The sequence below is a fragment of the Doryrhamphus excisus genome, linkage group LG21 (assembly GCF_037039965.1).
Source record: "Doryrhamphus excisus strain RoL-2023G ecotype Guam linkage group LG21, RoL_Dexc_Guam_v1.1, whole genome shotgun sequence".
NCBI lineage: Eukaryota > Metazoa > Chordata > Actinopteri > Syngnathiformes > Syngnathidae > Doryrhamphus > Doryrhamphus excisus.
In genome coordinates, this window is record NC_136377.1 from 1,789,760 (window position 1) to 1,805,071 (window position 15,312).

Below are 15,312 nucleotides of genomic sequence, written 5' to 3' on the forward strand. Positions count from 1 at the left end.
GACTATACATATAGTCACCGAAATACTTTAGAATAAAATGGTGCTTTTATATATATATACACATTTTTCCTTAGTGATTACTGATCGACTGCAGCAGGTAGTGTCTCTTTGGCATTGATGGTGAGTTCAAGGAACTACAAGTCTTTCGGGGCAAATTCTGCACTGCAGATTGTCAACAACCAAAGAGTGGTCAAATATCCAGCCAAAAGTGTCTGGTTGAGGTGAAACTTGCTAAGGGACATTTAATTTAACAAAATATTATTTCAATAAAACCTGTTGTTTAAAAAAAAAAACATTGACGAAATTTGTTGTATAATAGTTCCACCCTAGAAAAAAACCTGGTTCAAATCCATCATTAAGGTCCCGTAATGTATGCGACATTCACTTCCATAATGAGTGTATGTAAACCTCTGACCGGAACTGTATATTATCGTGTTCAGTCTGTGCTATGTACATGTCTTTACAATATCTTCCTGAATGTTGAAGCAGTTCATAGACTTGCAAAAATGTTTTTTTGTTTGTTTGTTTGTTTTTCCATTTTTTTCACTTGGCACTTGCTCGGTGGTGATCTGTCAGCTGTGGTGGTCACGGTATAATGTTCTATTGCAGCTGAGAGGAGCCAGTCGTAGTCATCCCGCCAAAATAAGAGGAGGACGAGGCTGGCAATATGGTGGAAGAGTGCAGGAAACAGCGCCGTGTTGACTTTCAATTGGAGACCTGCGGGAAAGCACATGACGGATATCATGCATTGTTAGCGACAGATCGCTCAGAGCCATCGCCGCACAGGAACAAAAGGGGGAGAGATTTCAACAAAAAATCCTGAATAATAATAATAACAGTCAAATTGAAAGTTATGCTCGGAATGTTTTCACAAAAAGCTGTTTTTCATCCTTTTTTCTGTTGAGAACCGATATTTCGCTGAACCCTACCTATGTTCTGCTGATTTCTAAAGCTACTTTTTTGGTATGTGCTAGAAGTAGAACACAATATCATAATATAATCAGTCCAAATCATCTAAAATGGCCGGACTGAGAGGGATGTCTTTTGACAAGGCTGGCATTGAATGAGTCAGGCAGGAGTGTGTTTATAAGAACAAAATATTCATATACTCACCCTGAAAATATGACTCTAGATTCTTGCTAAATATCACTCAAATGCAGTCTCTTGGCTTTTCCGTACACAGCGTGCAACTTTTCTTTTAAAGGCTCCATGCCTGTCCTCCCGCCACTCTTTCTGCAGATAAAGAATAATAAAAAAGAAATCATTTTACAAAATGATTGAGTTGGAAGAAATGATGACGAAGAAGCAAACCTACCGCTGCATCCACATTGGCTGGCGAGTCACCATTTGGGTCTGCCAGCATGGAGATAACGCTAATCATGATAGTTTCAACTGTATGGATGGGAAGCCAACGCTCTTCGGGTTTTTCATAGCCATACTTGTCTTCCCCGGGTTCGTGTAAAATAGAAATACATACATCGCCATTCTTGTCAACTACAAAAAAAAGGATGGACATATTTAATGCACGAAACGACTCAGGTCATAACAACTGCTCCCATTTAGAGGAGCCATTCACATTTTTCTTATTTTGTTCTCACGTTGCATCTCCACTCTAGGAGTGCGGCTCGGCAATATTTTAATACAAGTTGTGCACATTTTTTTTAAAGATGGCAAGTCATTATAGGGGCTACAGCATGAAAATGTAACACAATGTAACCTGTACAATTCATTCAAGTAGAAAAGTTGGGGCAGAAGTATACAACTTTTTTATGTAACATAATCTACATAAGTGTGCACACCTTTAAGGAAAACTGCCCTTTTGGGGGGATCATTAAGGATAAAGATGATGTAATGCTAATGAAGGCTACAGGGGTCATGGATTCTGTGTGCTGTTAGAAATATATCAGAGGAGGAGAAGAGGTCGTCCTTCCAAACTGGGCTGGGTCTACATTTTGAGGCGGTAAAAACGCTTTCGAGACAAGCAGAAGTATAAAAGTTGGTCTTCATCAAATGCGTATTATCGGTTCATCAGGTCGGACTAGAGCCCAGACCTAAAACCCCACCCCAAAAAGATTCAATGCTTAAATGAAAAAGTGTTCTTTGAGGGTGTGCACACTTTTAGTACATTTGCCCCCTAAAATGTGTTTTGCCCCCCACCCCATTTTATAGGCGTACTTTCTATATCCACTTCGAATGAATACGTGTTCTGCGTGTTGGTGTTTGGAGTTGTAGAGCCACATATTTCAACAGTGAAACAGGACGTAAACCTTGTTCATCTTCCAGCCATATGTACTTTTTGCAAAACACAATGTGAATCTCCTGTCTGTACCTACCATTAGGATGCCAAATATCTGTGATAAATTTCATTTTAGGTGGCCTGAGAGGGTAGTCTTTGGGAAATGTCAGATGAGCTTTAAACACACCACCTTCACTGCGAACATTAAAAAAGGGCCAAATAGAAATATTACTATTAACATTTCCAAACACATTGAAAGCAGCAGACAGCAGTGACAAGAGTCTGCTCAGAAAACAATGCAATACTGAATCGTGCAGCATTATCAATGGAATACTTACTAAAGCGTGTCTGGCGGGCCGATGATTAGTACTTCCCATCTGTACAGATCATTATCCTCAATCAGGCCTGCGGAGAATCCCTCTACTGGGTTTTTATTCAGCTCTGGAGGTACAAAGAAATGCCAAGTCAGATCATACAGCGGCTGGTTGAAAGCATGAGGAACACAAAAACGCAAAGTCTACAGGGCGGGGGATTGTTCCACTTTGTATTGGGTTAACTGTCAATGTACATTAGTTTAAAGGAGATGCCAAATTAGTGATACTTTGGTGGAAACCCTGTGTCAAATGTATTTTTAAAACAAAAACCTGGTTAAAAACAGCCTTTGTTGAGAGCATACTTGTTGCTAGCTCACCCTAGACAACCCTTATAAAAGAACTGTGGTCTGAAAGTGGCCCAGTTTTACACAAACAGACCCCTGATACTTTAAACTCTGTCTGGTCATTTGATGGATTTAGACAGCGAGGGAGGGTCAACAAAAGCAGGGGTAGTCAGTAGTACGGAGGAGGGGGGGGAGGTCAAATCAACATTAGCTTGTGGTAGTCTGGCGGATGGAAGCCAAGTGCAGTGACAGCAGGTAACGTTAGCCAACTTATCAAACGCTGATTTGAAGAGAAACCGGGTCCTGTACGGCAGGGTTTTAACAGGACATTACCTGCAGTGACATATCTGGCAAGTAATATCGCGGAAAAAGTCATTTAATCTCACAGTAGGTCCGATGAAGCGTATGTAAACAGTAGCGATGCTAACGCTGATGACGGCTAGCTCCCCTTAAATAGTAGCTGGGACTTCTGACAGCGTCCAACTTAGGAGCATCATTGCAGCATCGTCGTGGGACGCTACGGTGCCAGGGGAGGACTGTGCCCGACAGCAGTCGCATCGAAAACCGTAACCTAGTTTATGTGTGGGGGCATTCGCGTTACTGTAGGGAAACCCGCCGTTGACAGAGTAACGGCTACATGTTCCTAGCTAGCGTCGGCTAACGCCGAATGTTCAGTTACCTGCGAGCTGTCTCCTGAGTAACAGCGCTGATTGAGGCTCTGTCATGCTTTAGCCAATGTAACGCAGCTATTGTGGACAGTAATATGCAGAGGTAACAGCGTTGTAGTCTCGTTTACTGTTCAATCCGCCGTCTCCTCTATTTTCCGTTTAGCATTCTCGACATCCTTCTTGTTCTTCTTCTTCGTCGTCGCATTCGTCTTCTTCTCCGGCGTTTGCTGCAGATCTCCCTCCAGTGGTGGAGCCCTTCTTCGTTGGTTTCCTGGCAGATGATGTAGTGTGCGTTGCTGCCATCTAGTGACAAAGTACTTCAACTTGAAATTAATGTGGCTTATATAGGTGTGAGTGAAACTTTATTTACTGTTTTTATAATTTATCCCTTTTATGGAAGCCTGTTTCCGCCACTGAAAAAAATATCCCAATGGTAAGTCGAAGTAATTAGCTAAAAAGTCGAAATTCTGAGATAGAAAGTCGAAATTCTGAGATAGAAAGTCGAAATAACGAGATAAAAAAGTCGATATTTTGAGATAAGAAAGTCGAAATTATGAGCTAAAAAGTCATAAAAATTAGATAAAGAGTCGAAATAATGAGATAGCTCTTTTCTCTCCTGTTCAGACATGGATTGTGAGTACATTGAGGAGTACTTTAAGTGTGGCTTTACAAGTGATGAAATACTTCATTTGCTGGTGAATTCACATGGAATTGTAATCAGCAAACGCATATTGGAAAGAAAATTGAGGCATCGAAATAATAAAAGGGATATTCACAACTGTTTTCAGAACAGCCATTTTGCCAAGTTACGAAGACGACTGTGAAAAAGACTGCACCTGCAGCACATGCGCAGTTGGTATCTCATAATTTCAAAATGTCGACTTTTTATCTCGTAATTTCGACTCTCTATCTCGTAATTTCGACTTTTTGTCTCGTAATTTCGACTTTTTATCTCGTAATTCCGATTTACAGTTGGGATATTTTTTTCCCAGTGGCGGAAACAAGCTTCCGTACCCTTTATTAGGCAGTAGAAGTGGTGTTACAACTTCAGTGATATTCATAGTAAACACAACGGATGTGACGTCATAACATTTGACGACTATATCATGTATAAATAAAAATAAAATAAGATTACTATAAATGACATTTGAAATTCCCCCGTAATGAATTAACTAAATACATTGCGTTGAGAAGTGATAATAGTAAAGTATGAAGAAAAAAAGTTATTTTTTGCATGTTTTTTGGCCTTACATCCATATGTCAAGCAAAGAGTATGATAAAGCAGAGGTTAAAATTGAATTTTTATGTTGAGCAATAGTGGTCAACTCGTCGTTTCTGGTTTTAATCTTTAAAATGCGCTGAGCTGGTTGGTCATATGACGATGCTGACAGTCAGCTGTCAGGTCCAACGGTCACTCTTTAAAATGTAGGCCACCAATAAAGTAATTTTCAGTTACATAATAACAAGAATGGTGACAAGAATGACGGTCTTTGCGCAATACAATACACATATTATGGGTCTCACCATGATTATTATTACAGTAGTCACTGCACAAGCTACATTGCCTCTGGGTTTTGTTTTTTGAACTCCAATTTGCTTATTTTCTTGGGAGAGGCATGTCTTTCATATGCGTTTTCAACTTGAAAACAAGTATACTGAAAAAACAAACACTTGCATTATCAGCGCTGCAGGGGTAGGTGCTAGGAATTAAACAACGGCTACTAAGATGCAGGTCAAGCAGTGGCGCTGCGTCAATTCATCAAGTTTAATACCTAAATAAGCCTCACAGACTTATTAAACATGTTTAAAGTGTCAGACGTTGGGCTGTCTTCCACTGAGGAACTTCACCGATTCATTAGATTTTGTCTGTTGTCAATTACTCGTCAATAGGGACTTCCTGTCGTGTCCCCATTCAAAGTATTCAACCCACGTGACTCTTATTATGTCATTTCCAGCAAGGCATCACATTCCCCCACAGAATCTGCCTCATTGAATGCATCTGCTGAAAATCGGGTTTAAGAACAATCAACATGGGCGTCAACCTGTTGGAGAGTGGCAGTGATTGACATCGGGATGTGTCAGCAAGCTCCCGAGGAGAATTTAATCCGCAAATTACAGGATCATGGTGGTTTATATGGTGAACATTATGAGTTGTAAGGACTCGAAAATTTCAAAACAAAGACTTTGGACATGACTCAACCTGTCTTGACTTGACTTGAGACTTGACTTGAGACTTGACTTGAGACTTGACTTGAGACTTGACTTGAGACTTGACTTGAGACTTGACTTGAGACTTGACTTGAGACCTGACTTGAGACTTGACTTGGACTTGGGTGTCTTTACTTGAGACTTGAGACTTGCAAAACACTGACTTTCTGCAGAAAAAAAAATACTCAGACATACGAATAAACATGGTAGGTGAGCAACAACAGTACAGTACCTGTAGTTACTTAGTGCAGTGCTTCTAATAGTGTTAAATACCATATTTACAAAGTCATAAACAGTTTTTCTATGCTGTAACTACTGTTATTCTCATTCAACCAGAATGGCCGAGTCACTTTCAGCCTCTGTCCTTGTCAACACTCTCACCTTTGTTAACCAGCAAATCACTTACATGTCAGCTGGTCCTTTTGTGGCAGGGCTGAAATGCAGTGGAAATTGTGAAATTTTGTTTATTTTCACGGCACTCAACTAAAATCTCCTCCCAGGTACACTGGAGCCTCGGTTTTTGTACGCCCCAGATTGGTACCAGTAGGTTAAAAACAATTATTTGCCCTAAATATGTATCTATGTTTGTACACTGTCTCACACGGCCAAACACTGTCTCAAACAAAATTATTCCATTTATTAACACCGAATCCTATATTGCGGAAATTCATTTATCAATGTGTTTTCTGCAGAAAAAAAGCACCGACTACATGTCGACTAAGTCCGAGGACAGCAGAAGAAAATGTGTCTCGTCGTGTTTGATAAAAGTAAAAGTTTTTTTTCGCTTCACTTCCTTCCTCTTGTCTCGTACGGTACGGGGAGAACGAAAGAGGCGAGAGCGACAGATGGACTGTTTACGGTGTTGCGAGACAGTGAAGAGCCGAGTGAAAGCCTTCGACCATCCCAAAATGGGCTGTCCCTCCCATTGGTAACCCAATTTGAGAGCTCAAGCTTCATTTGGCTTCCTCCCGCCCGCAGAGACGCACGGATCCACTGCCATCTGACGACCATCACTTTTGGAATGAGCTGGATCGTCAGCAAGTATGTCAGATTACTTGAAATTGAAAGGTTGATTTTTTAGAGAGCGTATTTTCCATTATTGTTGTCATGTGAGGTTGCAGACCTTTAGAATAAGTAGCGCATTAGCTTATAATAAATGTTGAATAGGAATACAAGGCCATGTGATTCCCCCTGAAGCTGTTAGAATTAGCAAAACCTGAAATGCTAAACTTGTCAATGTCCTATTAATATTTAGTAGCTAAACACGTTTCATAAGACATGTTTTCGATTTTCCTGAAACTAGGTTACGCTCCCACCCCTTCCAGTCCAGGTGAAGAGTGATCTTGCTCACCATGGAACCGAAAGGATCCTCTCCGTCCCCGCAGGGTGGGCGGCTACCTCGAAGGAGTCTGGGTTCCAGCTCCGGCCTGCACTATGGTTCCTTTGTGAACAGCCTTTCTTCACTCACACCCAAACTGGACCAGAGACCTTCCCCGTCGCACAGACGCGCCTATGTCGCAGTGGCCGTGCTCTGCTACATCAATTTACTCAACTACATGGAACGATACACAATAGCAGGTTTGTGCACACCGCTCGTTACCGCGTTGGACGGCGTTACAAACAGCCGGCTCTTATCGTCCGTAGGCGTTCTGCTAAACATTCAGACCTTCTTTGACATCAGCGACAGTATAGCAGGACTTCTGCAGACAGGTAAGAAGATACGCTCGCTCATTTCGAAAGTTCTACACCCTACATTGCCTCACACGGAATGACGCAACAAGTGCTGCAATTCAATTGCAGAACATACAGTTTGCTGTTGCATCAGTTTCTTCGCCCGAATCCACTAAAAGGATCAGAATTATTGCATGAATTTGGTTGAAAACGACAAAAAAAATCCCCTAAATATGACTATAGGGGTGTTATTTCATGTCTAGAGGGCTCTAATAATGCTAACATTTCAAAGGTGACAAACGGGTTTTTTATGCTGCATTGCGATTATGAAAAAGGATTCTGCCAATTAATAACAACAAATAATGACTGTACTGCACCAAACAAGCCTCGTAATGCACGTCAATAACGACTATCAAGGTTCAAAATGGCTGTTGTTCTCGTAAAAGATGGACTCCGTGGGTCACATATGATACTAAAGCGCTCACAGTTTTTATCTGCAGCTTCCTAGTGGCGGCCCCGCTCTTTGGTTACCTTGGCGACCGCTACAACCGGATATACATCATGGCCGGCGGTTTGAGTGTGTGGCTTGTGACTGCAACCGCCAGCTCTTTTGTCACCGAGTCGGTATGTGAAACGGTCGTGATGTCAAACTGGATTCCTTCCTGTCCCCGTGTGTTTACTGGCCAAAAGGGAAGTTGTTTTGGAAAAACATACGAATACATAATTGTACCACGTTGCTTTGCAAGCACACAAAAAGCTCACATTTTTGTGGTAGTTAAGCTATGCATGTTTTATCCTTTATTACTGTGATCTGGGTGGGGTGGTTCAGAGTCAGGATGGGGTCCGGGGGGGCGTTGGGAAGGCTACTGTTTTACTTTTGGTGCTGTTTGTATTTACCGTATGTGTAAAAATGATGCATTTTAACATTTCCATATCTATCTATTGCTCAAGTATTTTTGGCTTCTGGTGCTGTTACGGGGCCTTGTGGGGATAGGAGAGGCCAGCTATTCCACTATCGCCCCCACCATCATCGGGGACCTTTTCACTGGGACACAACGGACCATCATGATCTCGGCTTTCTACATCTTCATCCCGGTTGGAAGGTTATGGTCTTCCAATGTGAACACCAGTGGCGTCATTAGGACTATTTAGGACCTATATCCTCCATTTTGACAAAGGAGGCTAACAGGCGAAATAGTCGATGAGTGCGGCATGAGCAGGGGTGTCCAAAGTGTGGTCTGGGGGACATTTATGGCCCACCGCTCATTTTTAAAATAGAGTAAAAGTAAAAAAGAACCACTGATTTAATGTCATGTTTACTGACTTATATACTGACTTATATCAACAATCTGTGGCGTCATTAGGCCCCTAAAATAGTCCACCCCCCTATAAATAAATAATAATATAATAATAATAAAATAAAATAAAATAAAATAAAATAAAATAAATATAATAATATAATGAAATAAATTTGTATTTTTTTATTGATTTAAAATTTCTTTGTGGATTTTAGGCCTATTTTAGGGGGGCTCCACTCCCCTAAAATAGTATAATATATAGTATAATATATAGTATAATATATAGTATAATATATAGTCTAAAATAAAATAAAATAAAATATATATATATAAATAAAAATATAATACAATTATTTTCTATTTTTTTATTGATTAAAAAAAATTATTGATTTTTTTAAAAAAAAAACATCCTGGTTCTTGTTCCTTATTTGTTTTTGGGATTTTTTTTTTAGTATCTACTACATTCATTCATATGATTCATCATGCACCGGTGCATCTCCAGGGGGCTAAGCCCCCCCCCCCGTCCTCAGAACCTCGTGACGCCCCTGGTGAACACTATCAAGACAGTGTACTAATCCTCCTAAAATGCCGTTCCTGTGTGTTTTTAGCGGGCTGGGCTACATCGCAGGCTCATCGATAGCCAGCCTCACTGGAGACTGGCACTGGTCTCTGAGGGTGAGAAGCCATAATTAATGAATTGGAAAACGTGAACAAACCACCAGCAGTGATTGATTGCTTTGCATGTGTTGTGTTGACAGCTCACACCCATTTTGGGTCTCGTTGGGCTTATTTTACTGGTGCTCTTATGCCCGAACCCATCCAGAGGTGCTGCGGAAAACAACGGCCATGGCGTTCATGAGCAGAGCTCTTACCTGGAGGACGTCAAGTATCTTCTGAAAAAGTACGGCATCGAACCCGAAGCTGTGACATGAAGTGTGTGTGATTTGTACGTGAGCTGTTTTTCTGTCATCCCAGTAAAAGTTACGTGTGGTCATCTCTGGGTGTCACAGCAATGGCCTTCCTCACCGGAGCCCTGGCTTTCTGGATGCCCACCTTTCTGTTCAGGGCTCGGGTGTCTCAGGGACTCGTGTCCCCGTGTTCCACGGCGGCGTGCAACTCCACGGACAGGTGCCGTGTACATCATTGCTCTGCTTCTTACCTGCGGACTTTTTTGACATTGCTCTCCGACTCCGCACCCAGTACAGTTTTATCTTCGGCGCCGTCACGGTGGTCTCGGGCATTCTCGGAGTCTGTCTCGGCACTGGCCTGTCCAGATGGTTGAAGAACAAGGTGCCCAACGCAGATCCGCTCATCTGTGCTGGAGGAATGCTGGGATCCGTTCCCTGCCTCTTCATCAGCATCTTCGTGGCAACGGCCAACATTCCAGCCACCTATGTAAGTATGTTGATTTCAGATCAACATTTGCAATAAAATGTAGCGGCGTAACACATCGATGAATTACACTCCCCCTTTATCCCCCATTTTGACCAAGGAGGCTAACAGGCGAAATAGTCGATGAGAGTTAGGGTTGGTTGCAGAGTGTGGCATGAGCAAGGGTGTTCAAAGTGTGGTCTGGGGGACATTTATGGCCCACCGCTCATTTTTAAAGAGTAAAGTAGAGTAAAGGTCATTATGTATATACAGTGGAGCCTTGGAAATTCCACAGAACCACTGATTTAATCTCATGTTTACTGACTTATATCATCCATCAGTGGCGTCATTAGGCCTATTTTGGGGGGGGGCTCCAGTCCTCCTATAATGTTCTTAAGCCCCCCCTAAATAATTTTATATTTTTTATTGATTTTTAAAAATATTTTATTGATTTTTTTTTTACAAAAAAAATCTCGCATTTAAGCCTTTTTTTTTGCTTGCAGCGGCATGCAAACAATGCAGGAAAACAATTTATTTTCTTATTATTACACCCAGTGGCGTCATTAGGCCTATTTTTTAAAAATGGCCTAAAATGTTCTTAAGCCTCCCTAAATAATTTGATATTTGTATTGATTTTTTATTGATTTAATTTTTTTTTTCTGAGCATTCAAGCCTTTTTTTTGCTTGCATCGGCATGCAATGTGGGAAAACATTTTATTTTGTTATTATTACAACCAGTGGTGTTATTAGGCCTATTTTTAAAAAATGGCCTAAAATGTTCTTAAGCCCTCCTAAATAATTTGATATTTTTTTATGGATTAAAAATTATTTTTTATAGATTTTTTTTACCCAAAAGAAAATCTCTGACAAATTTCATATAATAGGGCAAAAGCAGGCTAATACTAGCCTACAACTACTACTGAATAAAATAAAATAAAATAAAATAAAATAAAATAAAATAAAATAAAATAAAATAAAATAAAATAAAATAAAATAAAATAAAATAAAATAAAATAAAATAAAATAAAATAAAATAAATATTTTTATTGATTTTTAAAAACTATTATAGATTTTTTTTTGGACAAAAAAGCTCAGGCTAAAACAATTAAGTATCTCTACTAAATCTGTCCAAAAGTGGGGAAGTTATATCCCGGTATTATTTGTTTTTTAGATTTTTTTTGAATGTCTACTACATTCATTCATATCCTGTGCATCTCCAGGGGGCTAAGACCCCCTGTCCTCATAACCTAGTGACACCCCTGTCATCAATACTGCATTCCAGGTCTTCATTTTCATCGCTGAAGTACTGTTATCACTGAACTGGTCCCCCCTGGCTGATATGCTTCTGGTAAGATTGACAGCTCAAGCTAGATATAGTTCTGTATGATAAATATGAAGTCAGGCGTTATCATTTCTTTGCCTTTAGTACGTTGTCGTCCCGACCAAAAGGGCCACAGGCGAGGCTCTGCAGATCACAGTCTGCCACCTTCTCGGGGACGCCGGGAGTCCTTATCTGATAGGAACGGTGAGAAGATGAAATAAATGTATTTCCTGTGTGCTAACCGGTGCCCGCCGTGCACTAACGTTATCTTCAAACTTGTACCGGCAGATTTCTGACGCCATACACAGATCCAAGCCGGCATCCACCGACTGGAGCTTCCCGAGTTTACAGTACAGCTTCCTGTTGTGCCCTTTTGTTGGGATCCTTGGGGGAATTTTCTTCCTCATGACGGCTCTTTACATCAACAACGACCGAAGGGCAGCTATGCAGTTGGGAGAAGGTAAGTATTGTGTATTCCTGATTGGAGGGATGGCTGAAGGGTAGCTTTTTATTCCACTGACAGCATGATAACGCCCGCCCTGGTGGAGTTCTTCAGTTACATGCTCAAGCCTGGGATTGGCTTAGGCAGATAAAGCCGACATTGTCAGTCTGCATTGATAGCATTCCCATCAATTTCATTGTTTAGTGTGTGAGGACGATGTCCCGACAGGGCAGTTTTACTGGCTTGTGTTTATATATTTGTTTTATTTCTTGTCTTTTCCCAGTAGATCCCCCCCTGCAAGGTCCCGCACCCGAGCCCACTGTGGAACCGAACAATGCGCAAAATATGTAACAGCAGCTCGGCATTAAATGTATTTTTTAATTGAAGGGAATGTATGGTATTGGTGTTGATTGCTGACAAGAAGCAGCTCTTTTTACACACACACACTCTAATGTTGGGTGAGACACACAAGCACCAGACCCGATCCAGGCTTTTATTGCAGCTTCGAATAATCAGAAACAGACATCCCAAATAAAAACATAGGCTACTGTTGCTGCAGTAACCCACGCAAGCTAGATCTCAACTCTGACCTCACTTCCTGTCCGCCCGCCGCACTGCTACCCTCGTGGGCAGATTTATAGGAACATGCGACATGTCTTAGTTATGTCTAAGATGGCTTATTTTATTTTTTTATGTCTACTATATTGGGTAATACAAGTGTAAAGGTGACTATAGGGGTGCTAGTTCATGTCTAGAGGGCTCTAATAATGTCAAAAGCCATATTTAGATGGTCAGAAACAGATTTCCTATGCTCTATCATTCATAAATAAGGAATCATTTTCAAGGTGTACCCCGCCTCTCGCCCGAAGACAGCTGGGATAGGCTCCAGCACGCCCGTGGCCCTCGTGAGGATAAGCGGTAGAAAATTAATGATCATTGGGTAACTGTACACTGCAAAAATGGTGCACAGGGGGACTTCCTGTTCAGTGCGAAATTAGCTTCAAAATGGCCTGGACGTTCCGAGAAAGCGTACCTACCGGCTTTCAATCCCAGCGACGTTCCGTGATAATATCGCACTCCTTTCATTTCTGCACCGTCATCACATTTTCTTATCTAAATGACACTCCGGAATTTCCGCTGACACCCATCAAATGTTCCGGAACCCTCATCCTTAAAAATGCTGAACACCAAGAAATAATCTCCATCTATACAGAAGAGGCAGCAGCAGCAGCAGGGACCCCCCCCAGCCCCCCCAATGAAGACCAGATGATACATATCTATGGTGGAATTCATTGTTGCTCCAAATGATTATGATTATGGGTTTATGCATATCTGCCTTCCATACATACATTTTCTATACACATTAGGGTTGGGTGGGTATGCTGGAGCCTACCCCAGCTGACCTCGGGCGGGACTGGTCGCCATCCAATCGCAGGCATATCTGCCTTTTAACACGAAGCATCCAAAGTCTGCTCTTAAAGTGTCCACCAGGGGGTGCTGCTGCATTATTGTTGACAATGAGATGCCACTAGATGGATGGATGGATAGATGGATAGATGGATAGATGGATAGATGGATAGATGGATAGATGATAATAATAATAATAATAATAATAATAATAATGATAATGACAGTAATAATAATGTGGAGAATAAATAGATGACACCAAATATGAACAACAATGTACAGCGTAAACAGTAAATTGCACAAATAATTGAAATTAATACATTAAATAAATAAAATAAAATAATATAAATAATAATAAATAAATAATAATAAATAAATAATAATAAATACATAATAATAAATAAATAATAATAAATCGAATCTAATCCAATCTAATCTAATCTAATATTACAATACAATACAATTGAAATAAATAATAAATAATAAATAATAAATAATAAATAATAAATAATAAATAATAAATAATAAATAATAAATAATAAATAATAAATAATAAAATAATGTCATAATACAATGTAATATAATATAATATAATATAATATAATATAATATAATATAATATAATATAATATAATATAATATAATATAATATAATATAATATAATAATAAAATAAATAATAATAAAATATGTAAATAACATAAATGAAAGCATATTTAAATGTGATGTCGGATGTTTTAAAACTGGAAATATATATAACCTCTTAAAATATCAAAGTGGTCCGTGTATCCTTTTCTATTTCAGTACGTGGCCTTCTGTGGGGAAGGTTTGGACACCCCAGCTGCAGAGGAAGAATGCGGCGTTTCATCGTCCAGGTCTGCCCCGATGGAGTGGACGAGTTCAACACACAAAACACAAAACACTTCCACACCAGCCACAGCGTGTGGATGCCAAGGCATTGTTAGAAGTTTCATTATGGAATTTGCTGTTTTTTCCTTTTCTCTCCGAGCCGTCCGGCCTTGAACTTGTCATTTTGGAGAAGTTATTACTCACCATGCTGAGGAAACAGAGCCGACAGACAGACACGCATGTGCAAGCAAACACGCTCACACCCCCCACCCCCCCCCCCCCCTGAAAGGTATGTGGAAAACATTCTTGGGGTAACAGTCCGACCTGCAATTAAAAGACAATGGCTATTGTGTGCCATGTTTCTGACTACTTTATCTGCATACCTCTCCGTTTCCCCTGTCCACCCTGGCTGCACAGGAAAACTGTCACAATGGATAATAAATTGTCAGGGGTCGATCAATGGGGGGGGGGCGGATGCGGTCAGTGTTTACTCAAGGATGGGGAGCGTTTTAGTCATGAAGCAGCTTGGAAGGCAGTCATGTTATAAGCACCGTGTTCATACGTGTAGATGAAATAAAATGACATTTTGGATGACAAAATAACATTCTCGGGCGAGCCAGCCAATCACAGGGCACATATAGACAAACAACCATTCACACTCACATTCATACCTATGGACAATTTGGAGTCGCTAATTAACCTAGCATGTTTTTGGAATGTGGGAGGAAACCGGAGTACCCGGAGAAAACCCACGCGTGCACGGGGAGAACATGCAAACTCCACACAGAGATGGCCGATGGTGGAATTGAACACAGGTCTCCTAGCTGTGAGGTCTGCGCGATAACCACTCTTCCGCCGTGCAGCCATTTTCATGACAATAAAGTCAAAATATTGAGAAAAAAGTCACAATTTTATGGGAATAAATAATCTCATCCAGTAATAACTCGGGATGCCTGATAATAATAATAACAATAATTATAACAATAATAAGAGTTATTATTATCATTATATAATAATAAGAATAATAATAATTATTATAATGATATAATAATGATAATAATGATTATTATTATTGAATGCTAATAATTATTATCATTATATAATAATGATAAAAATAATAATAATTATTATTATATATTATATATAATTATTATTGCCGATAATTATCGGTACCCATAAAAATT

General features: G+C 40.2%; 2 protein-coding genes across 4 annotated transcripts; one reads left to right on the forward strand and one right to left on the reverse strand.

Annotated features, from left to right (window-relative positions):
• Window positions 1-284: 284 nt before the first annotated feature.
• ube2g1a (ubiquitin-conjugating enzyme E2G 1a (UBC7 homolog, yeast)) lies at window positions 285-3,778 on the reverse strand. The gene is made up of 6 exons (XM_058087692.2): window positions 3,574-3,778; window positions 2,575-2,677; window positions 2,334-2,431; window positions 1,316-1,494; window positions 1,114-1,233; window positions 285-717 (listed from the first exon to the last, which is right to left on the reverse strand). Exons 1-5 carry the CDS (start codon window positions 3,617-3,619, stop codon window positions 1,147-1,149), a joined length of 513 nt encoding a protein of 170 aa, XP_057943675.1. The 5' UTR covers window positions 3,620-3,778; the 3' UTR covers window positions 285-717; window positions 1,114-1,146.
• Window positions 3,134-14,519, forward strand: spns3 (SPNS lysolipid transporter 3, sphingosine-1-phosphate (putative)). Of its 3 annotated transcripts, XM_078787598.1 has the most exons (14): window positions 3,134-3,149; window positions 6,749-6,811; window positions 7,074-7,348; window positions 7,415-7,480; window positions 7,929-8,065; window positions 8,393-8,544; window positions 9,348-9,414; window positions 9,498-9,640; window positions 9,715-9,867; window positions 9,945-10,134; window positions 11,393-11,458; window positions 11,537-11,635; window positions 11,720-11,891; window positions 14,084-14,519. In XM_078787598.1, exons 3-14 carry the CDS (start codon window positions 7,123-7,125, stop codon window positions 14,242-14,244), a joined length of 1,632 nt encoding a protein of 543 aa, XP_078643724.1. In that variant the 5' UTR covers window positions 3,134-3,149; window positions 6,749-6,811; window positions 7,074-7,122; the 3' UTR covers window positions 14,245-14,519. The 3 variants fall into 3 exon arrangements, with proteins under 3 accessions (XP_078643724.1, XP_078643725.1, XP_057943670.2); XM_078787599.1 differs by lacking the exons at window positions 3,134-3,149; window positions 14,084-14,519 and adding an exon at window positions 12,160-12,259 and having other exon boundaries at window positions 6,584-6,811; XM_058087687.2 differs by lacking the exons at window positions 3,134-3,149; window positions 14,084-14,519 and adding an exon at window positions 12,157-12,259 and having other exon boundaries at window positions 6,586-6,811.
• The last annotated feature ends 793 nt before the right edge of the window (window positions 14,520-15,312 follow it).